The sequence below is a fragment of the Sinocyclocheilus grahami genome, unplaced genomic scaffold (genome assembly GCF_001515645.1).
Source record: "Sinocyclocheilus grahami isolate Dianchi unplaced genomic scaffold, SAMN03320097.WGS_v1.1 scaffold583.1, whole genome shotgun sequence".
NCBI classification, from domain to species: domain Eukaryota; kingdom Metazoa; phylum Chordata; class Actinopteri; order Cypriniformes; family Cyprinidae; genus Sinocyclocheilus; species Sinocyclocheilus grahami.
In genome coordinates, this window is record NW_015505762.1 from 657703 (window position 1) to 682427 (window position 24725).

At 37.8% G+C, this 24725-nt stretch overlaps 1 protein-coding gene across 1 annotated transcript in view; it reads left to right on the forward strand.

Moving 5' to 3' along the window:
- The first annotated feature begins 4834 nt into the window (after positions 1–4834).
- fgfr3 (fibroblast growth factor receptor 3) overlaps positions 4835–24725 on the forward strand; it is a 46346-nt gene continuing 26455 nt past the window's right edge. The window contains exons 1-4 of the mRNA XM_016240159.1: positions 4835–5367; positions 10474–10704; positions 20178–20444; positions 22888–22953. Coding sequence (XP_016095645.1) covers positions 10560–10704; positions 20178–20444; positions 22888–22953 — 478 coding nt within the window. The 5' untranslated portion in view covers positions 4835–5367; positions 10474–10559. The remainder of the gene's footprint in view (positions 5368–10473; positions 10705–20177; positions 20445–22887; positions 22954–24725) is intronic.

A 24725-nucleotide genomic window follows, 5' to 3' on the forward strand; every position in this document is an offset into this window, starting at 1 on the left:
AAGGCGTAACTTTTATTCTCGATGTAGTATTGTTGCCGCCGCTGCAATGTCGTGAAGGCACTGTGTGCTTCGTTGTGAAAGCGAAACTACTTTGTTTGGCCTTCCAAAAGAGGACGATATCGCTTCATCATGCCTGGAGCTGATCCGTGCTGGTCGCTGAGGAAATACTTCAACTTCGCGCTGTCAATCGCCGGATCAGCTTTCACCGTGGACGAAGCGGAGTCCAGCCCGGGGTCCTCACATGTGGTTGCCGCAGGCATCACAATATGGTAAGGGACGTAATATTTCCGTCACACGCTTGAGGAATTCGGCCAATCACAATGCACTGGATAGCTGGCCAATCAGAGCACACCTCGCTTTTTCAGACCGATGAGCTTTGTAAAAAGCGACGCATTTCAGAAAGGCGGGGTATAGAGGAGAAACAATAATTTTTTATTACGTTTTTTTAACCTTAAACCGCATAAACACATTTCATTACACCAAATACACCAAATAATGTTCTTTTTAGCAGCATCATATGACCCCTTTAAACAAACCATCTCTTTTATTACATTTTCACAAAGATGCGAATAAAAGGGGTAGAGAATGGAGTGATGGCAACTTTGTGAGAAGCAGAGAACGGGGGAAGAGATGCGGCTCTTTGTCCACCCCCTCAGTCATTAGTAGTAAGAGAAGAGTCCTCTCTCAGCCTCTTTCAGTCTGTTTCATCTGACTCCCTCTCTCTCTCTTCCTCTCTCTCTGTCTCCCTCTCTCTCGAATGCGGAAGATTGCATGTCACTTTCAAACTCCTGTTCTCTCTCTCTTTCACTCTTCCGCCCTCGCTCCCTCCTCAATCACTATTTCTTTTTGATGTTGGCCTGATCAGCGAGGTTTGAACTCAAAAATCCAACAGCTAAAAATAGAGCTTGAACAAGCTGAAAATTGGCTTTAATCTGCTTGTTTCATAAAGGGTGAGTGTGTGTGTGTGTGTGTGTGTGTGTGCATGTGCACGTCTCTGTGTGTGTGTTAGGGTACGTTTAGAATCCTAGTGTTTAAACATGCATAATAATCATAGATTAATTCTGACCGAGAGCAAGGTTATGAGTTTACATAAACCTCAATAATAATTCTCATGTGTCTTGTGGAAGAGCCAAGATTCTCTGTCTCTTTCATAACCATGAAAATGAATCATTCAGCATTAGCAGCATGCGGGATATGTGGTAGCAGTAAAGACTGGATTTATGATACAAGTGGCATCAAAAGCAAGAGTATACAGTTGCATTAGTAGTAATGTATATTCAAGCAGCAGATTATGAAAATATAATCACTGTACACTATACCACAAGGTTGCATGGCACCTGTAGGCTAAACTGTGTATTATGCATACACAATATGTGCTGCATACATTTCATACATACGTATAGTAAATAAATATACATTTCACATACATATACTTTCTCATGCTAGAAAAAATGCCACCAGAGAGGCATAATCATTCTCAAGACCCACCATGAACTGTTCAGAGTGAAATATGAGGGAAAGAAATATGAGGGAACAAATTTATTCTGTTTTAGTAAATTTTTTGTCATATTATTGTCAAATATATTGAAGTAAGCTAATGATTTACTGACATGGAACTTGCAGTTCAGTGAGTAATATGTTGGATTCAGTAGCCGCTGTGATGGATTTGGTGAGTTTATTCAGTGAGAGATTTGTGAATTGATTCTAACCAGCAGCTTATGCATTTGTGAGTCATAAGAGTAATTTGTGAATTTGATCTTCACAGCACAGCACAGGTTCAGGTTTTTTTTTGTGTCACAGTGTGTCACAGATCACAGAAGTGCTATGTCATGTGATAAATATCTAAGTTATGCCCACCTTATAACTTGTTTATTCAATATAAGAACTTGTATTTTTATCATGATTCTTTTCAAATTTAATGTCTATTTCCACTGTGTGACCCATAGTATGAAAACCACTGCTATAGTGCATACTGCATACTGCTACCACAGTTGAATGAGCTGTTAGGGGTATCATATATAAATTTCTTAGATAAAACAGGAGTGAACAGATGACTCACAATAACACCCCAAATCAAACCATCCTCTGTACCACCATCCAGTCAAAGCATTTATCATTTTAAATCAACTATAGTTGATGACATTCACCTTCAGGCATTTATGCACCTCAAAGACCTTCAATCAAACAGACATGTAATACTAGTTATGGTTAATTATTCATATTTCCCCATGAGCTGATCCGCTACAGATGCATGCAAATAGATGTGCTTTTGACAAACTGAACGTTAGCATAAACATCATGTTGATGTTCTGAATATTTGGTAGTTTTATACAAATGTAAAGTTTCACTGAAAATAATCTTTGTTCTAGTTTTGGATTCGTGATGTGAAAACCAAATTTTGAGGAGCTTGAAGGAAAAACTTTTTTCATAAAAGATCAGATAGAACTGAAATAACTTTAGAGAGCTGTGAAATATTTAAAAGGGTGATGTCACCGGCTTATTGGATTGGCTGTTAACTGTGACATGGTTGGCGCTTCTTCAAAGACAAACACACATACACAAGGACATACTGTAACTCTCCCACCCAGTGATTTAGTACATGGATAAAAACAGAATACTTGTCTGTGCAACAACGGTAAACACTGTATGCAGTGGAGATTAGTGCTGTATTTGCATTTTGCCTCATAATTCACTGCTAGCATAATGGCCATTAATTTTAGCATTATTGGAGATCATACTAGAGACTTACTCAATATACCTGTGACTGTACTGTGGGCAACTAAATAACAACTTAAAGCCATAGCTCAAAAAAAAAAACTCTCTTCATTTACCATGAAGAACATTGGGGCAAAAAAAAACTTTCAACATTTGTCTTTTCAAATTATTTTTGAGTGAACTACTGTAAAAAAAACCAAAAAATAAATAAATAAATAAATAAATTAATAATAAAATAGCATAGAGTGCTTATTACAGAAATATGTGTGAACTGAATGTAATGTTTTTGGACACTTGATTGCACGTTATCTGCAATTAAATGAACATGTATTATAGTTTAAATTCATATTAAATGCAATTAGCTAATCTTGTGCTTTTTTGATCCACTTAGACCTAAATACATCTTTATATAATTTGATAATGACTTAAATTGTCTTTGAATAATGGTTCAAGTATGCTGGCAAAAGTACTGACAAGATTTTGGGTAAACTAAAATATACTTTGATGTAATATCTTTTGAAACTTGTATGTCTCTTTCTCAGATATTTAGAGCAGCAAATTCAACTTCTAATGGTTTTAATCTATTTTTCTCTGTTTCTGTCTGTTGTGGCAGGTTTTGGTCAGGCTCTTTTAAGGCAGAGTGCTGTACAGTGGGGTCTATAGAGACTGGCCAGTAATCCTGCTCTCTCTTAAGGCTCAGTCTGAATCTCAATAGGAATGTAGAGGGCAGATTTACTCCTAAATCCGTTGGTAAACATCGCACCAACGCTGCTCTCTGAGTACCAACATGTCTCCTATAATTGTTCTCTGTGTGTATTTGTGTGCCTGTGTGTGTGTGTGTATACAGCGGAGGTAAATTACACATTTTTATTCAAAAATCAACATTGTCTAACATAGTTTTACTGTAAATTGAGAAAATATCGATGTTGCCATGTGGCACTATGGAAAAATAGGTATGTTGCCATATGGCAACACTGTACCACAGTGGAACTGAAGTCATGTATTTCCCCATTGGGATTTTTTTTTATAGATAGTAACATCAATATTATGATTGCAGTTATTTATTTATTTGAAGTGTTTATTGTAGTATAGTTGTATTTCTGTATGAATAAGAAAATTACTTATTCTTTTCAGAAAATGAATACAGCAATATTTCACGGAAAGGGCAATAGGAAGAGTGCAGAGTTGGCTCTTCCATGTGATGACAATGAGGATGAGTTAGCCTTCAGTGACTAACGATGAGAGTGTGTATGTGTCAGTATATGTGTGGCAGATTTTCATGGAATTTAAGATTAGATGCATGAATTTCTAAAAGAAATGTGCATTTCAACTGAAAAGAAAATCATAATTTGATAGAAAAACTACTTTTTTTGGTCATTTTCCATTTTAGTACACTTTGCCATATGGCAACGTTTTCCTAAATACCCCTCAACATCTTTTTTTTTTCCCTTTCAAAAATCTGTTTTGATTTGCATAATTGAAGCTATTTCATGCAATAAAAATGTATTTGAAAAAAATATATTTAATGGTTAGAACATTATGCATACCATAGAGTGTTGTCAGTGGGATTTGTAAAGGATTTCTGTCAGTAATTTTTGGGGCGCAAATAGTCTTGATGAATAGTCTTTTAGCGCCCTAAAAGCAGTTAGAAATGAGTCTTTAACGCCGTTTTAAACCAAACATTTTTTGTGTAAATCTATAATATCGTTATAAATAGCCTAACACTTTCAGCTACCTTTGTCGACGTATTGCAAGATAAACCAGGCGTTTGAACAGCTGTGGTTACCTCCTCAAATGGCAGCATCTTCGTGAGCGCGTACATTGCCCTCACTGACTTGTATTCAAACTTTTGTTCTTACTGAAACGTTGTCATGCCCCCCAAACCCTGCTATAATTCGCGCCCTGAAAAGAGTATGAACAGCAGAATCTTTGCTATTTTTAATTGTTTTTCTGCTGACTCTCTCCGTGGTCCATAGCGCGGTTTGGGTTCGCTGAGCGCAGCTAATTTGACAGTAGTGAGTGAGTAAGTTGATTGAATATTCGGGTTTGGTGTGGGAGGTGCCTGCGTCTCTCTCTCTCTCTCTCTCTCTCTCTCTCTCTCTCTCTCTGCCCTGAACTCGCGAGGGGGGCGGCAGGCGGCGAGCACTGCACTCGCAACAGGGACGCGGTTTGAAATCCGATCCTAGTTCATTTTTCCCCCTCTCTCCAGAGCCCGGTGCTCAAACTGTTAGTGGGAGTCTGTGAGCCAAGCTTTCACACAGCACCAAACGCCCCGCACTTCACAACAGACCCAGCGGCGCAGCGGAGCAGTTGTGCCCGGACAGCACAGCTACACTGGTGCTCCTTTAGATGATACAGTCCAGTGTGCTTTTGCTACACCTTTCAGCGGTTTAAGGACTGGACAGAGTCGGACAGCTCAAGGCTGTGTGTGAATACGGCTTCGAAGTTCTTCTCAAACACTGCACTGAGTTCACGTCTGTTTAGATTTTCTTCACGCCTGGATTTGGAAACTTCAGTGTATTTGGATGATTTGCCCCCCGAATGTAATTCCCGAAACATCTGGAAAGGACCCCGCAGACCAAGCTCTCTCAAAAAGCCAATAAACCTATTTTATTTTGATCTCGTGAAGGATTACTGCCAAGAAGGAATTTGGTGAGGAGTTTATTATTATAATTCTTATTATTACATTCTTATATTGCCTTTTACAATTGCCAATTGTAATTTTACAAAAGTCATAATGGAATTTGTTATGAATATAGAAACATGAATTTTGAAATATTAAAATGAAAGTATAAATAAATAGATAAATAAATAAATAGATAAAGTTATAAAATAAATACTGCATCATTTCCATGGACGCAAAGCAGCATCAGAGCCGTCTCTAATATATAGGCAACTATAAAAGCTGAAGTCTGCATACTTTACCAGTTTTATGTAGCACTGCGTTTTGACACAGACTTTGAAGCAGACAGAGCTGCTCAGACCAGGTATGTAAAGGCGCCTTTGAGGGGTAGGAAATAGTCTTATCCTCATATTTGTAGTTGTTTCCTTGTTCCAGTTCCAAAACGTGTTTTTCAATTGGGCAATTGATTCAATCAAAGCATTCTGAATGGAAACAAAGTTTTAGTGTAGAAGAGCTGCGGTGACATGTGGTGTGTGCCCGTATCGCTTACAGTCGGACAGGTGTTGCGCGGTGTGTGTGTGTGTGTGTGTGTGTGTGTGTGCGTGAGTACCGCGTGCTCCAAAGCTGCTCTACCAGTCGCGAGGAGAAGCCGCACCTGTGCTGAAATAATTCACAATATGGCTCGATTAAAAATGTTTGCGGTGTATAATTTAGCCTGTGGTGTGGACAGTCGATTTGAGCTGTGAAATTTACTCGTTTCCTGAAGCGCGAGTCAGAAACTAGCCTTTAATTCGTCAGCAGCTGGTCTTTGTCATGAGGTGTAGGTGTTTTAATGGTGCCGAAACCCACCGTGGGATGTGAGGTGACGGGAAACACAGTCAAGGGCGCTTATATCAACCTATCCTTCGCACTGCATGAGTTTAACACAAAACTGTTTATAGCTATTCCCTTTAGACACGCCATATAGAGCCATTTATATTTTTACCTGTTGTAAACTCAATAAGTCGTTAACGGTCACTCAGTTGGCATGTCTTTCTCATGAGAGACTTAGCCCTTTACAGCTTGAAGTATGACGCATTTTAAAACCAAAATTACATCCATTTCTTCTGCGGCCACCTCAGCGGGGCTTCATTTGTATTGTTTTTAGCTCACACTGAAGGGAACCTCACCAGTTTTTCCTCCGCCGTACCCACGGGCCATCTGAAACCAATTGTAGCTATCGGAGTGAATTAGAGTCTCTGGAGGTGTTAACGCAGGCTACTGGGGGCAATTAGCCACCTCATGTACTAGAGTCATTCAAACCCGACTGGAGTCCGTGGTGAGAACTGAACTAGGATGTAAACTGTTAGGGTTTCCCCTAATCTCGATGATATCATTATTTTAAGCAGATCTATTGTTTATAAAGGTTTCTTTGGGCTTTAAATGGCTGTCAGCAAGAACTTTCTTGCTGTCAGTTCAGGTTGTCAGATGCTGAAATTTGGCTGCTAAACACATGCACTGTATGAAACGTTCTTGATGTCTTGTTTTCTTGCTGACTTAAATTTTTAAATGGTACCACTACCAACAATACATTCATTGTGCTTTTCAGTGAAATTAACAGTTTACTGATTAGGAAAATAATCTCTGAAAACTCAATATAGTATAGAAACAACTGATTACAAGCTTGGATGTTGAACCTATGATAACAATCTCCCACTTTCAGAAATGTCTACACCTTTTTTTGGGGGGGGGGAGATAATCATTACTTTTCTAGTCATGTGTCCCGTGCACTTTTCAAACCAGCCCTGGTGGAACTAGTAAAGGTCTCTCTAAGGCATTCACACAACTCAAATGTGAGAGGTCGTGTCATCAGGCAAAAAAGAAGCTCTTTTCAATTGGAACCTCGACTAATTGTGACCCTTAGCGGACTGGTGCTGGCTCAAAATCAATACGCTACTCTGTGGACTGTCGAAAGTTTGAGAGTTGAAGTCCTGAATATATGTCATCAAACTCTCTTTCTCTAAAGTTCCTTATGCTTTTTTAGACCTTATTAGCTAATGGTAAGAGATTAATATAATATATTATTAAAAACCTCAACAAAAAATGTGCACAAGATCATTTTACACACAATGCACAATGCAGTCCAAGGGCTAAACGCAGCATGAATGAAAACGAGGCATACAATAAACAATGGACAATGTTACTGCCGTCTCTCGCTCTTTCATCCTTCTGTTTTTAATTACCCTTATGTTTTTCTTTTTCTATGAATGTTTTTGTGGACAGTGTCATGCCAGATGCTTTATGTAAGCATATGAGATGATGGGTTTAATGCTAGAAAACACAGAAAAGTCACTGACTGAGAAGTTTGGAGAAACCCATAATTTCACAGTGACAAACATCTGTAAATGTGGTTTGCAAATTGGTCCTCTTTGATTAATCTGTTTGATGTGTTCCTCCATGGGGATGTTTAAAAGGGTGGGTTAGGGAGTTTAATTCTCACCTTTATTCAGTTGTCTACACTGAAGCATTGCACAAACCCGTAGCCTCCCACACTCCCACACACACGCTGACAGAGCTCTCAGAGAACCGCAGGAGGGCGAGTGAAGTCCTCGGAAGAGGATTACAGCCAAACTCTAATAGAGACACCTCAGACTTCAGCTTTTCATCTGCTGTCTCTCTCTTACTCTCTTTATCGCTCTCATACTCTCCCTCCTAATCCCTATTTTCGTTGGCAGATTTTAGGCTGGGCTGGCCGTTGACATGGCTGCACAATTACTGGAGATTACTAACATTTTTGAGTCCCAGATTTGTTGCAAGGTGTGACTAGCGTGTGATAGGATTCTATTAAAATCTTCTTTCACCCAAAACTATTAGACATTACATGCATAAATGCCCAGAATTTGAAAGAATATTCTTGCACTGCCTTGTTCAGGTCTGTAGTTGTTTGCTTGCCATTAAAAAATCATTATATTTTTTATACTTTAATATGTGTTCTATATCAGTTGACTGAGGGGTCTAAAAGCAAGAGACTGAAAAGGAGAGACAGACAGTAAAAACATAGCAATGTAGCTAATGTTGAATTATCGGCTAGAATGATAATCATAATATTTCAAAAGTCCAAATCAAATTATTCAGTAATCCCCTAGATAAACACCGACTCTTAGAGTTAGAGTTTTACACACCACACAGCAACACACTGCAGGACACATCAGTCGTGTCACACAGTCCCAGCTGCCTATACCCTAAAGTTTAATTTGCACAGAAGTATATGCATTTAAGTTTGGGGTAAGTTTTTCAAAGGAAATTATTACTTTTACTTAGAATGAACGGTTACAAAAACATTCTATTTTGAAACAAATTATGTTCTTTTGAACTTTCTGTTCAAGGGTACAGAATGATTTCTAAGGGATCATGTGGCACTAAAGACTGGAGTAATTATGCTGAAAAGTCAGCTTTGCTGTCACAGGAATAAATTACATTTTAAAGTTTATGAAATTAGAAAACAGTTATTTTAAATTGTAAAAATATTTCACAATATTACTGTTTTTACTGTATTTTTGATCAACTAAATGCTGCCTGTGTGAGCCTAAGAGACTTATTTCAAAAACCCTTAAAAAATTACTTTAAGACCCTAAACTTTTTAAGGGTATGTGTTAAAATGGCTTATTATAAATGCATAGCTAAGATACAAGCAGACACAGTTCAATATTCAAACTACACCATGTTGTCTTAAGTAGCATATATTGTACAATCATCCATTCATTATCGCTAAATAAACCAAAACAGGGTGACCAAGATAGTCTTGTATCACAACAAAGAGGTTTATTTTTGCGATAATGACTAGCTTACTGCACATTATCCCATTCATTACACTGCTTATCCCCAAATAAATAAATAAATTGTGATTTGAGATTAAATTAGAGCATTATGCAGAATGTTGCCTGGTGAAATGGTCAATTAGTTTAGCTGTCTTGTACCATAGAATGCTGTGATCAACCAATCAGAATCAAATACTCCAAAAAGATGCATAATACAAGGTAAGGCCTTTTCCAAGAATATATCAGAGTTTGCTTCTGTTTTAGGCCTCTCCCCTACTTTTAAGCTTTGTTACTGTAAGATAGTATGGCTCCAGAAACATGCTCAAAAAACACACCTACGATACCCACTCCAGAAATATGCTCCACAAATATACCCTTCTCTCCTACAACAGCAAGTGCTGATACACTATCAGCCCACAGTGCAGTGCCCGCTCCTGCTCCACCGGCCAGAGAAAACACTCAACACACCAGCCCGGTTTCTCTCCTTCTCTCTCTTCAGTATGTGCTGACCAAGAATCAAGCATCTGCTCGTCAAGGGAAAGACAGCGTCACACTAGCCTCGGGAGAGTGTGTGCGTCCGTTCGAGAAGAATGCCACCGTTTAAAGTTAACGCAAACATTTTGTGTGTCTAAACCAAGGCTGTTCTGAAATAACAGGAGTTCAAGTTTAAAGCAACACAGAGTCCTCTCTCAAATTCTCAGCGTCTTTGAGCGAAAATCTCTCAGCGGGGAATCAAACCATACAGCCTACAGTATATATGTGTATGTGTGTGTGTATTTAAAGCTCTTTACATTCCTTTTATTGTAACTAATGTAAACTCTCTATGTGGCAAGACGCAGACACACACACACACACACACAAGTCCCAGAGTGTAGGGGAGCATATGTTTTCTTTAGAGAGATAAGTGTGTTTGTGTTAGCTTAGTGAAAGACGTGTTTCAGAGTAGACCGACCAGAGAGAAGGAGAAAAAAGGGAGAGTAAAAAAAGAGACGGCAAAAGAGAGTTTACAACAAATCCCAGTCTCGTCTAAACTAGCGCGGGACATATAATATAAAATCACTCCATTTCATTCACTCGTGGCAGTTGTGTGTGGTCGTCGCACTTTATTTTTCAATTTACAGTGTACGCACAGAGACTGCTGCAGACATTTGCACGTCAGCACAGAATTTCAATAGTGTTTTGAAAAATGTGTCCCATGTCAAAATAACAAGGAAAAGGCCTAAGTTTTATTGAATATCTGTGAGAATTTGTACTTTTGTTATACTGTTAAATGAAGTGTTTGTTTTGTGTCCCTTCTCTATTTGACCTCTGATTGTTGATTGTGTTTTTGTGTTTCAGGTGGGGGACGGGCAGCGACAGGACTGTGTTTGTGTGTGTGCGTGTGTGGCAGCGCTACATTGACAGCATGTGTGGAATGGTGGAGGATGTCTGAGTCTGGTCTCCGTGGTGAGGACACTCGTCCCCGCGTCACTCGGCCCGGGATGGTCCCGCTCTGTCTCCTTCTGTACCTCGCGGCCCTCATCTTCCCTCCGATGTACAGTGCCCACCTGCTGTCCACAGAGCCCACAGGTCAGACATTACACCTCACCTTCTCTGTCTCATGTGCACAAAAAACAGGAAATATCAGATAGTTTTTACACAGTGTTTCTCAAGCCTGGAAAAGTAATTTTAAATATACATTTTGTGTACAAACCATTCAGTTTGGGGTCAGTAAGATTTTTTAAAAAATGTTTTTATAAATAAGTCTCTTATGCTCGCCAAAGCCATATTTAGTTAAACAAAAATACTGTAAAAACAGATATATTGTTAAATATTGGTGTAATTCAGAATAACTTTTATATTAAAATATTTTAAAATTGAATTTATTCCTGTAATGGTAAAAGTGAATTTTCAGCAGCCATTATTTCAGTCTTTATGCTTCAGAAAGAATTCTAATATGCTCATTTGCTGCTTAAGAATCTTTTTGTTATTATTATTATCAATGTTGAAAAGTTGAAAATACATTTTTCATGATTCTTTGATGAATAGAATGTTCAAAAGAAGAACATTTATTTAAAAGAGAAATCTTTCGTAACATTACTGTCACCTTTGATCAGTTTAATGCATCCTTGCTAAATAAAAGTATTAATTTCTTTAAAAAGTATTACTGACCTCAGTTTTTTGAATGATAGCATGTTTTGCTCTGAAATACTTGGTATATAGATATACCAAGATTGATTTGTGAATATTTTGTTCTGTTCTGAATAAATATATTATATTCAATGAATCTGACAAATTCAAATTCATTGTCATGAATCACAAATTAGTGAATCATTAGTGAATCAGTCTGAAACAGAACAATTATAAAAACACTTACAAAGTTTTCTGAAATGACTGGAAAGGTCTTGGTCATTTTTATAGTGAACGTACATTTTCACATTTATTGTTTGCTCTGAAATATTTTGTTACCTAGGTATACAGTAGGTCTTGTATAGAGGCCACAATAATGTTTCGTTTTAAAATGAATGGGTCGATTCTCTTAAATGAATCAGTCAAACTGTGTTCACTATACTAAGTGATTCATTTTAGTTCATCTGAATTTTGGCATCTCCTCTTTTTGAAATCTGTAAACCTTCATCAAAGGGTCTAAATTGATTTAGGCTTCACTTACCTGTGTGATTCACACCTTTTTTTCAGTGCAAGCACTTCTCAAATTTATTTTTTGGACACTTTCAAAAGACAGAGGATTGTTTGTTATTATTTATCACATGCTGAAAATGAATCGGTTGTCAGTGATTCTGTGTTCTTAAGGAGCTCGAGTTACATCCTCTTCGATTCGGCAGTATGTAACTGGCTGAGTTTGTACAGTGGCACAAAGTGGGTATTGATGCAATGAACACTTGTGTAGCTGATATTATTTAAACACACTTTGTCCTTGCCATTGATTTATTATCCTGCAGTCGACGGATGAGGCCCTGCAGAGTGGATTACATGACAGCTAAGAGTGTGTGTGTGTGTGTGTGTGTGTGTGTGTGTGGACTTAATAATAGCTCATAACTCCAGGCAGATAGCATCTACATTTTCTGCATATGTGGGCAGGTATAAGAGAGCCCATGTTGTTGAGAGGTGTTGATCATTATCAGTTGTTTGTTAAAGACAGGTTTCTTGGCTGAGTGCACCCGAGTCTCTGTTGTTTTTGGATTCTAGATGGCTCTACTAAACATGTTACAGTCACTTAGAAAATAGAAAGGAGCTTGATGCTTTCTTGGCCCATTTCTCTGCTCTTTGAGTGTGTGTTGGGAGAGATCATCTGATTGCTGGTGGATCTGATTTCTCATACTGATAGCAGGTAAATATTAGGAGACGGCGAGAGAATTACAGTTAATGTTCATACATGGTCCAAAGGAGAGAATGCAGAAAGTCTTCAGCAAAGCCACAGCATAAACAAAGAGGGATTGTTATGAGACAAGAACCTGCAAACACTTCACCCAGGTCCTTTTCACTTCTAATCCTAACCACCAAATCCCCTGTTTTTCTCTCTCTTTCTTTCTATTCCTCTATTCATCTTTTTAGGTCTGTGTATCCAGAGACAGTAAGTTTGAATTGATCATTTCAGACAGACAGATTAAATCAATAAGCCACAAGAGGCCGCACATTACAGTGAAGTTAACGTGAGTAAGATGTGTTCTTAGGCACAGTATGAAGCTGTGTATGAAGTAAAGTAGCTGTTGTGGTCAATTTAACACAATGTGTGTGTGTGTGTGTGTGTGTGTGTGTGTGTGTGTGTGTGCGCGTGCGCGTGTACATACATATATGTATGCATAATGACAATGAGGCATAACATGCCTCCTCAAATCAGAAGTGATAATCAAATGTTAACCTATCCATTTTATAAATCAGAATATCAGGTCTTAATTCATGATTCTTGAAGCGCAAGTGCACAAGTGTGTGTGTGTGTCTGTGTGTGTGTGTGTGTGTGTGTTTGTGTGCATGTGTTTGTTACTGAAAGTCTTCATTATGGTTTAAATAGACACTATTGCAGTCCTTCTTCTTATTACATACTACTTATATTTCCATGCATTTTAAAACCTTTTGCACATTCGTATGAGTGTTTTTCTTTTGTTCTGCTGTTATTAGTTGGGGTTGGTTCACCTCATTAATGCTATTTGAAACTCACTGCAGGTCAGCAGATGAGTTATTAATGAGCAAAGAAACACATTCTCTAAATGGTGTCTGAAACCACCTGTTCACACGAGGAGAGACTTCCTTGTCCCAGATACCTGCGCAGTAATGCACACACCCGTACACACAGACAGAGGCACAGGCGTGTGACGCACGTACACACTTGCTAGCCTGTCAACCTGTAGGATGGGTGTTTTCAATGTAATTATCAGTTCCCCTGAAGGACATTACTTAGATACTTACATAAAGTCATAAGTGGTAAAACAAATGGCTCGGTGTGTGTGTGTGTGTGTGTGTGTGTGTGTGTGTGTGCGTCAGAGTGTAGCAGGACTTGCTTCATTTCTGATAGGTTTGTACTGAAATGTTTTCCTTGTCCATTCTCATCAGATTCTTTCTTAAATCAATTTTTTTCATGTCAACTACACACAGCATATGTTAACTATACAAATCATACAGATCCCAAACTTTGGGGTGTTTGAAAAGGTTTTTCTTAAAGGTTAGAGATTGTCTCTAGTAATTATGATTAGCTTTATATAAAAACAATAGATGTCTATGGTAAGTCCTCACTTAGCCAAGTCAACGTGTGTTTGAGTGTGGGTGTGTTGCTGATTTCCCTCAGCTCCCCTATACCACTTCTGGCAGTCATGAACAGATGGCAGAAGTTATGTGCTGTAAGAAGTCCAACAAACACACACACAGAGATGTGTACACTTCTCCTTTACCACCCATGGAATGAACCTCTGCCTTGGCAATATTCCTGCTCCAACACATAGCATCCCACACACACATCCACAACAAACCAGAGCTTGATGTGTCGCACAAACAGCAGTCCATCCATCAATCTCCTCTGGAGTTTGGTTAGATTTAAGCTTTGGCTCAGCATCTTATATATTAGGCTCCTCAGGAACACAGAGTCCTCTATGACGGCTGCTTTCTCTCCTGGGATGCTTATGAATAGTTTATAAAGCATTAATAATGCATTAATGACAGTGTAATAATGCTTATACCGCACACAGATCAGTTTGTAACCGAAAGTGATCAAGAGCTGGCTTTGTTTAGCAGTGTGCAAACATTATAAACTGTTATAATGTTACACAAGGACAGCAGGCCGTATGAAATTTTTGGTTTCAGTTATTAGCCGTTTATACTGTGTGATAGACTAAACAGTGTGTCACATGTTTAGGGGAATCTGTTTTTGTTTAAAATTTTGAGTTATAAATGGGATTGCATATTCATGTTAATACGCTCAGACTGTGGGTGTGTGTGATTTGGGATCTTGCTGAGCAGCTGTTGCCAGTTGCTTCTGGGTATCATTGACTGGAAGGAAGCAAGGCAGAGGATTAGTACTTTTCCTGCCCAGTAATACTCCATCTCTCTCTCTCTCTCTCTCTCTCTCTTTCTCTCTGAAAATGCTGTTTCTATTCAAAATAAAAGACAGAGTGGGTAAAGGGGGAAGGGCAGGGGCCATGGAGAGGTGACGTGTTTGTGTGTGTATTTGCTTGATCGCTTGTGTTTCTTTGAGGGCAATTTGAGGTCAGTTGAAAGAGTAACATCTCACTCAGCTCATTTCTTATTATTTGTGAACTTTGTTCGCAGACATCTCACTTGGCTTTACAGCAAACATTTACACATTTGACATACAACAATTTAATATAGTGATAGACCCATTTATGTTGGCCAAAATGAAGAATCAGACAATGTTTGGCTATTTTGAGATATATATGCACTTCAGTACATTGGCCATTGACCATAACCATATCAGATGATGAAATAATGGTGATTAAGTACTGTATTGTTCTAAATTACACACACACACACACACACAAAATTAGTTAAACTTATTTAAGATGTCCTTGTTACAGTGTAATTATACAATTAAGTATGGAGTAATTTTAATTAACAACATGTACTTATACATACTTATACTTAGGGATTAGGGTTTGGTTTAGGGTTAGTTGCTTGTAGTTGTGCATAATTTACTATTGTACATGTAACGTGTAACAAGGACACTAGATTTAAAATAAAGTGTTTTCAAATATTAAATTCACAGGATATTCAACATCAGGGTGGGAAAATTACCACTAATATGAATATTGGGGTGTGTCCTAATAAATTAAACATTTAATCAAGAACAAGCCTTAATTTCAACTCCAAATTAAACACTTTTTATGTTCAAAATACATTTTTGTTAATCCTAATTCTGAGAAAATTATTTAAGAGAAGAAACTGGATCTGGATAAAGACATTTGTGAAATATCCAAAGATGTGATGACGTTACTTTAGATAAAGAGCATGTGTTTGTTCATTTTACAAGCTGCTGCAGTGTGGTTTCTGTAGTGTGTGTTCTGTACAGTGTGTAGGGTTTGAAACTAGGCCAGTTCGTCTATGGAATGACAATTAAGATGATCCGGTCCCTGATTACAACCTGTGTGTTGGTTTCAGTGTGTGTGTGTGTGTGTGTGTGGCTCTTTGAGTGTGTAGACACGTGAATGTGTTGGAAAACATTTGAAAGAATGTTTTAGGACAAAGATTAAAAACAAAGGTACATGTATATTTATATATATTTGTATGGATGTGTGCTAAAGAGTTTGGCTCAGACTCTGAATGTTCAGCACATCCAGCTTCCGTTACTAATTAGTGCACTGATGCGGGAGGGTTTGTGTGTGTGTGTATGTGTAGACAAGGCTTTTTGGATGCAGCAGCTTTCTTAAACTTTCCTTGGGGCACGCCGTCATACACACACACACACACACACGCGCGCGCCTCAACAGGACAGAATAAAAGAGGTAACAAGCTGCAAATTCTTCTCCGCCCACCTCTCTTTAGATCGTAATCCTAATCGCGTCTTTCTCTCCCGCCAGTCTCATTCAGAGGAGGATCCGGCTCAGAAACGTGAGGTTTTTACATCCGGCATCTGCGATTCACACATACAGTGGATGCAAACTTCAGCTTTAGAAAGATAATTCTTTAACGCAACAACATTGGATGATGTTGAGGCTGAGGGAGCGGAAAGGAGATTGCATATGAGACGTGTGCGTGAGACTGTGTGTGTGAATGTGTGTTGTGTTCAGTCTGAAGGTCAGACGACAGTAGGGGATGTTGACTGAGTGTATCACGCCAAACGGCTGAAAGCAGCGGGAAACGGCAAAAGAGCAGACTGGCACAGCTCCGGTTGGTGTGAGTGTGTGTGTGTGTGTGTGTGTGTGTGTGTGTATGTGTGTGTGAGTAGATAAAGGTGCAGACTAATTACCTGCTATAAATCAGCTACATGTATTGATTACACTGTGTCACAATAGATCACGTACCTGTGCTTTCAGCCATGTCTCTCTGTGTGTGTGTGTGTGTGTGTGTGTGTGTGTGTGTGTGCAGACTCTCAATCCTCCCCCCTTATTCTCTTGTTTTAACCTGTCGTTTTGTTGCAACACCCAAAACAAGTGGAACCAGAGACTGTTAGTCGTACACACATTTATCACATACGTCAGCTGTATGTGTGTGTGTTAGTGAATGTTGGGACTAACAGCATAGCGACTCAATACACGTCCCTAAAAACAAGCAAATAAATCAAGAGGCCACATTAACCCCCACCCAACACACACGTGTTTGTGAGTGTGAATCATTTTTTTATTCTAAAAATGCAAAACGCTTACATATACAATACCGTTCAAACGTTTGGGGGTTTGAAAGAAATGAATACCTTTATTTAACAAGGATACATTAAACTGATCAAAACTCAATAATTACTCCTACAAAGGATTGCTGTTTTAAATACATATTGTTCATCAAAGAATCCTGAAAAAAATGTATCACCATTGCCACAAAAATATTAAGCAACACAATTGTTTTCAGCTTTGTTAATAATAAGAAATGTTTCTTAAGCAGCAAATCAGCTTATTAGAATGATTTCTGAAGTATTATGTGACACTGAAGACTGAAGTATTCAGCTTTGCATCACAGGAATAAATTACATTTTAAAATGTATTAAAAGACCGTTTTTTTAATTGCAATAATGTTTCACAACATTACGTTTTTTACTATTTTTGATCAAATAAATACAGCCCTAAAAGCGATTGAGAGACTTTTTTTCTTATATATTAAATATTATATTGAAAACTAACAGACATGTAAGATGTTGGTTAAACACACACACTTTATATTAAACACACATACAGCACTTTTAAATTAGATGCAAAAACTGCTGTTTTCTGATTACAACTAAAAATGCCCTTTTCACACAAACACACACAGAGTGTTGACCTGTTCGTTTCATAAAAGCAGTCAAATATATTCCAGCAACTGCTGTGTTGCCCATGGTAGCAGGTTTTAAATCACATCTCATATATTACCCTGCACAACTCTGGCAAAACACTAAAAACCTTTCATCTTTTCCGCATGATCAAAGGAAAACTGTCCTCAATACATGCAAGTGTGTGTGTGTGTGTGTGTGTGTGTGTGTGTGTGTGTGGAATATAAAACAGTGCTTGAATCTACAGTGATTATGAAAATACATGAAGCTGATTATAGAGTGAAAGTATGATTACAGGCTTTGGAGGACGGTAGCGTTGTGGTCACGAAGGTCAGGACATTGCCAAAGGTTCACATCCGGAATGGTTGACCACTACTGAAATTTAGTAATCTAGTTTTGCCTTTAGCCAATCAATGTTGTCATGATGTCATATCCTGTGGCTTCAGAGTGATTAGACACATGATACTTACGGCTCAGATTTCCAGTCACATATTTCAGCCAAGCAACTGCCATTGAAATAAATGGAAATGCATAGCAGAAAGCAAATACATACTCTGTGTTATGAATTTCAGAGAACGGTGACACATGAACGGGGTTTGTGAGTCTTCATAAAAGTCTCACCTGATCTGTGGTCCTCAAGAGGTTTCTATATCAGCCCTGTAAAACTTCAGGGCTCACTCTGGCTCTATTCTCCACACACCTCCTGGGAAATATGAGAATACACAGTAGCCATTTATGATATTTATTTATAACCCCTTCCCCCACGCACATTAGTGTCTTTCACTGGGCCCAGCATATGTTACGCAAACACACACTCCCTCTCTTTCACAGGATATAGAATAGACACGCACACACAGCGGCATTTATTCACTGATGGAGCCGCCGTCTGATGTCAGCGCTGTGGTGCCTGTGGATTTGAGTGGTATAGAGGGGGAAGAAAGAGACAGAGAAATGAGTGAAAGACAAGATGAAAGGTAAAAAAAGGGGACGGAGAGGCAGATGTGACGGCGTCAAGAGTGAACCACACAAGAACTGATATGAGAAGTGATCAAAGAGATATTAACACTTCACGTGGCCCTCAGAAAGCCTCAGATGGTGTGGTGTATTTGGACTTTGCACTTAACAGCGTGTGTGTATGCGTTCACATGTAGCGGGCGATCTATAATTCATACACCCAATTCTGTATTCCACTCCAGCTTAGTCTTGTCTGCAAGCCGTCTGCCATCACACTCCTGACCTCATACACACACACATGAGCGCAACATCTATGAAATGTATCAATCCTTTGTAAGTCTGTCACCGCTCTACCCGGAGATGAATGTCACTTTGAAAAGAGAGAACGAAAGAGTGATAGAGATGCTACAGAAAGAAAACCAGGTTTATTGGAGGTGATGGAAAAAAGAGAGGGAAAATGAAGGAAACTCTGTCAGGTGGAATATTTATTCCAGCATGTTGCATTTCTGCATCTCAGTGGGGTCTCCATGCCATTCACCGGGGTGGTTAATAAACATATTTGTTTATTTTTCTTGGTGTGCGTTTGTGTGATTTTAGATCCACCTTGGAGCAAGAATGTAGTGATTTCTGTAGTATTTATACTGTAGATCTGTCTGTCAAACTCTACTAGATGGAATTATTTTCTAAATGCATCTTATTGATTTTATTGTGAATGATTCATCCATGCATATATTTATTTTTTATTTTACCTCAGTTTGTAATCAAAATGTCAATCTTGTGAAATAACATACTTCTCTCTGCTGATGTATGCTGTACTTGCATTCAAATCTGCCTCTATCCAGTCAACAATGAACTGAACCAAGCATTTTTCAGCCCCTTTCTTTTTTTTTTTTTTTTTTTGATAATCCGTTTCACTTGGATGTCTCAGTACTGAAGAAAAGATGTTACTTCTGTCTAATCATGATTTAACCTGCATTCTTAATGCTATCAAATCTCAAGAGTGCATGAGTTACACCTGAACAATTAGCTACCTAAAATGTTTGCTTGCTATAAACATGTCAGCTTTCCCTAACTTGCTAAGCAAGATCACCTTCAAACTGTTGCTATGCCCTGGCAATGATAAATAGAAAAATAAAACTTTTCTTGCGTTCTGAATTGCGCTTGGACACATTTTGGAATGCAGTGACACATGACACAATTTACTAGTGTTTGGAAAGTTACTTTGGAAATGTAATAGGTTTCTAATTTCTAACGAATATTTTCAACTGTTAATCATTTTCAAACATTTAAACCTTACATTAGTACTCAACACTGATTACCGTCAGACTTTCAAAATCCTTCTTCACTAGAATTAAGATTATAATATTTTAATTTTAAAGCACACCACCACAAAATCAGACCCTTTGTAATCGTTAACATTTTCAAAAGTAACTAATTTAGTTACACATTTTTTCTCAGATTTCAGATTACAGTTACATTTATTTTGTAATTAAATTACGTAATTCTGTTACATGTAACTAGTTACTCCCCAACACTGCAGTTTACGTAGCCTTACTATATACCTTAATGTGTACCCTCAAGTCATAAAATATCTGCATAAATCTAATTTCATTATCGATACTTTCATTCACTGCAGATTAAATTTACTCCATTAATACATCTTTCTCTGTTTTCTCTCTGTTAGATTGGGTGTCGAGTGAGGTGGAAGTGTTTCTGGAGGACTATGTGGCTGGCGTCGGGGATACTGTGGATCTGTCCTGCACGCCGCGCGACTTCCTGGTCCCCATCGTGTGGCAGAAAGACGGCGACGCCGTGTCTCCTAACAACCGTACGCGGGTGGGGCAAAAAGTGCTCCATATCATCAATGTCTCCTATGAAGACTCGGGGGTGTATTCCTGTAGACACACCCACAGCAGCACGCTGCTAAGCAACTACACTATCAGAGTCACCGGTCAGTCTCTCAGAATAATATTTAAGTAGTGTTGTTGTTATTTTAGTACAGTAGCACAAGCTCAGGCATGCAAAGCAATGATTGGAAACTTGCCAGTCAGACTCATTCCCAGCAGGCAAACAGGTCTTGAGACATACTCCCAGCACACACCTGCAGGCTGACTTGACGTTTCTCATACAAGCACAATAACACACTTGAAAGCAGAATGTTAAATAGTCTACATGTTGTTTAATATTCCACACGGACTGAACAGGATTGTTTTAGACTGTGACGAGGGCTTTACCCGAATAAAAATGAGGAAATTACAAAAAATAGGGCCTCTTTGGGAAAATACGGAGGAAAATGGCATATTTCGTTCCCTATAGATTAAAATCAGTGTGAAATATTCTTGAATAGACACTAGAGTTGTTGTTTGCTTGCGTGTCACGTTTGGCCCATTGAGCCGGCCTGTCAGGTATAGTTATCTTTTACTCTACAAACCTTTAAAGTGTCACTGACTATGTTTAGAATGGAATCTGAACACTGCTTACTATGTGGTATACTCTGTAATGTCTATTATTATTATCATTTAAAAATAGTGATACAGTAGGCTATGTATTATACAATGCTACACATTTCATACATTGCTGACACGTGATTATGATAGGCCAAATGTTAGAACATTTTATAGTAGGAACATGTTTATTAGAATTAAATTAAGAATTTTTAATGTAATATTTTTAACGTTTGTTTAAGTCAATCAATAAAGTTAAAGTAAAGAAAAAAGTAAAGAAAAACATTTATAACTGCTTTTAATATTAATTCCAGTTCAATTTGGCTAATGTAATAATATCTATACATACTGAAAATTTGCCTGATTTGCACAGTATACATATTAAATACTGCAGATTAGTAGAAGTATGATAGTACGCTATTTCAAAAATGTTCATACTGTAATAAAAATATCATTAAACTCTTAAGACAAACAGACATTACATGATGGAATGCAGAGATTTGTTTTTGTGGGGTGTGTCTGTGTGTGTGTGTGTGAGTGTGTATGTGTGTGTGTGTGAGTGTGTGTGTGAGTGTGTGTGTGTTTAAACGGTAGTGTGGAGTGATCTTTGGTTCTGTAAACTCGTGGACACAAGCTGAGCTGCTTATTGACAACTAATTAGAATGTAATTTTCTGGAATCACCTCATCATTTAAAGCAGATGGAAAAAGTAAGAGTGCAGGGAGAGCGCAGTTTTTTTTTACTGACATGTGTTTGGCATTAAACCAGGGCAAATCCTTCTCACCAGCGTCTGGAGAAAGACGGGTGAAACGGGCACACAACCTGCACCAATTATCGCATGCTGATAAAGAGTCCACAAGACAGCAATATCCTGTTCTGCACACTTTAGCACAAGACACAGCTACCAGACACACTGACAGACAGCAACACACAACAGAGCTTTACAAAGATAGTTCATACAAAAAAAACATCATTAATCACCCATATTTCATTCCAAACCTGTTTGAGTTTCTTTTGTGTGTGGAACATAAAAGAAGATGTTTTACAGAATGTTCCAGCTGCTGTTTTCCATATAATGAAAGTGAATAGGGACTAACTTGTGTGCTATATTCCGAGTCTTCTAAAGCTTTGTGTAAGTAACATACAGAAAAAGAAAATGTTCTTTGCTTTTCATGGTCTTGCGTATCTTCTAATAAGGTGGCCCTAAATGCTCCACACCAGGTTTGACATCAATGACATGATTTGTTTGCATGGGTTTTGTCATTTACGTCTTGACAATTTTTAACTTTTAGGTGTGCTAATTTTTTTAAAACATGTAACACCACAGAACAACAACAACATTTTATAAGACAAACCTCCGGTAGCCGCTGAAGACTGTTAAGCCACAAAACATTAAAACATGAGTATATCTGATGGTTTGGTGCAACTAACACTGTGAAAGCCACACACAGAAAGCTTTCTCAGAATATCTTTAGCACTAAATAGGCCTAGTGTTGGATTTCACGCTCTGCTGGTATTTTAAGAGTGTGTGCTGTACAGTTTTACCTGTGTAAATGTTCACAGAGGAGGAGCTGAAGACAGAATAATTTATTTTTCAGGGTCATGGCGTTTTTTTCCTCTCCCTCTGAATGAGTTCATTTAGAAGCAGAATACGAGAGATTGTGTTTGTGTGTGTGTATTTCAGGACATGTGTGTAAAAATACAGCTGTTGTCAGAAATCTCCGAGACGTTTTACTCACTGAATCTTTGCTAACATCTGCCATCCATTAACCGCTGTGTGTGTGAGAGTGTTTGAGGGTGTGTGTGTGTGCAGTAATTGGTTTTGATTTGTTATCAGTTTATTTTCCTCATTCTGCAGATCATATGAATAGGATCATTGTTCATACAGAAAGGCCACTGTGCTGTGTAGTAATAAGATCGTTCTCTCTCTATGTCACTCTGTCTCTCTTAGACTCGCTGTCCTCTGGTGATGATGAGGACTATGATGAAGATGAGGACGATGCAGGTAATGGAAATGGTGTGTTTCACCCTCTTATTTATTATTTCAATCCTCTTTTTTGATTGAGATTTCATGAGGTCTCTCTGTTGTGTAATAAATGCATGAGATTGCTGCCTTTTTAGCTGGGGTTAGGTTGCATCTCATTTCATCAGCTGCTTTTTTCTCACACTTGATGCTAAAACAAATTCTCAGGAGGGATCAAGAGAGAGAAAAGGAAAAGAAGAGAAATAGTTTAAAGTCTAACAGTGTCAAATGAAATGTAACTAAAAATTGGAGAAAATGCCACAATGTCTTTGACTTTGTGTATAACAAGTAAAGAAAGAAACCAGAGGGAGATTTAATTTCTCAATATTTAAGTTTTGGTAAGTTCTCATTTCAGTGACCTGGGTTGCGTTTCCCAAAAGCATCGTAAGCCTTGTTGATCATAGCTTCATTGGTTTCAATTGGTCACTGGAATGAGAACTTACCAAAACTTAAATATTGAGAAATTAAATCTCCCTCTGGTTTATAACCAGGTTATATAAATACATATATTTTAAACACATTTTGATAAATGTTTGTGCAGGCAAATATATGTCAATATAGCAAGAGAATCAGAATCACTGTTTCTGTCCATATTTAAAAAAAAAAAAATGAAATAAAAGAGAGAGAAATGAGAACAAGCTAATATACAGTTCATAAATAAAAAAATAATAATAATAATATTGATAGCATAGCCCAGATCTTTGAATTTGATAAGAAATGGTAAATAATGAAATATTCAAAAAAAGAAATAATAAAAGATCGAAAATCTGAAAAACTGAGAACAGTTTGAAACATTAAGATCTCTTCAGTCATGTTATTCTTAACTAAAACTAAAACTATTAAAAATTATAACTGGTAACTGAAATCAAGCTAAAATTAAATTAAATATTTGGTGAAAAACTTAAATTTGAGTTTAAGTATTTAAACTAAAAGTGTAAAAAAAACAACGAATAAAGCTAACTTAAAGCCGCAGTCCGTAACTTTTTTTTTGGTTAAAAATGATCCAACATCAATATTTGAGCAAGTACATAACCAGCCAGTGTTCAAAACTATCGCCTTACTTTAGCCTGATTCACAACGGTTAGCTTATAATAATGTTTTCTAATTTGAGTGGTACGGGTAGGTTTTCCCGGGAAATTCGAGCATGCTGCCGCGTCATTACATCACGTCTGCAAACATAAAGAAGTTGTCCCGGCTAAGCTATCGTATGTGAGGATCCTGCAGGTGGCCGATCGTTTATAGCCCTTTCTCACAGCAGCCAGAATAATTAAATGTATCATTTTGTTGGCGGATTGTAATCCATAAAGGATTATGTGTTTATGTAACACATATGAATGAAATTAAATGATATTCCAGTTATAAATGTGCTTCTGATTACAGATAGCCTGGGATTACACAAGATTTGTATTTTAAAGAAAACCAGTTCGAAGGGAGCATAATTTGCTTTTTGGGTTAAAAGAATTTCTTAATTTGAAATTCGAATGGTATGACAATTAGAGATTAGACTGTACAGAAATTAAAATCTACACGATAATACACACTATAGACAATGCTGATATTGTTAAAATTTATAATTTGAGAATAAAGTATAACAATAATAATTTGCACAGTTTGATGTGATATGAGCTAACCGATCTTTGGATTAAATCACCATTGGTAGCGAGATTTATGGTAATGCTTTTTCCTCAGTTGGTCAGAACAAACGTGGCAGACTTGTTACTTACTTTTTCAGAAGGCAATTTACTATCCAGTGAAAATGCTTATTT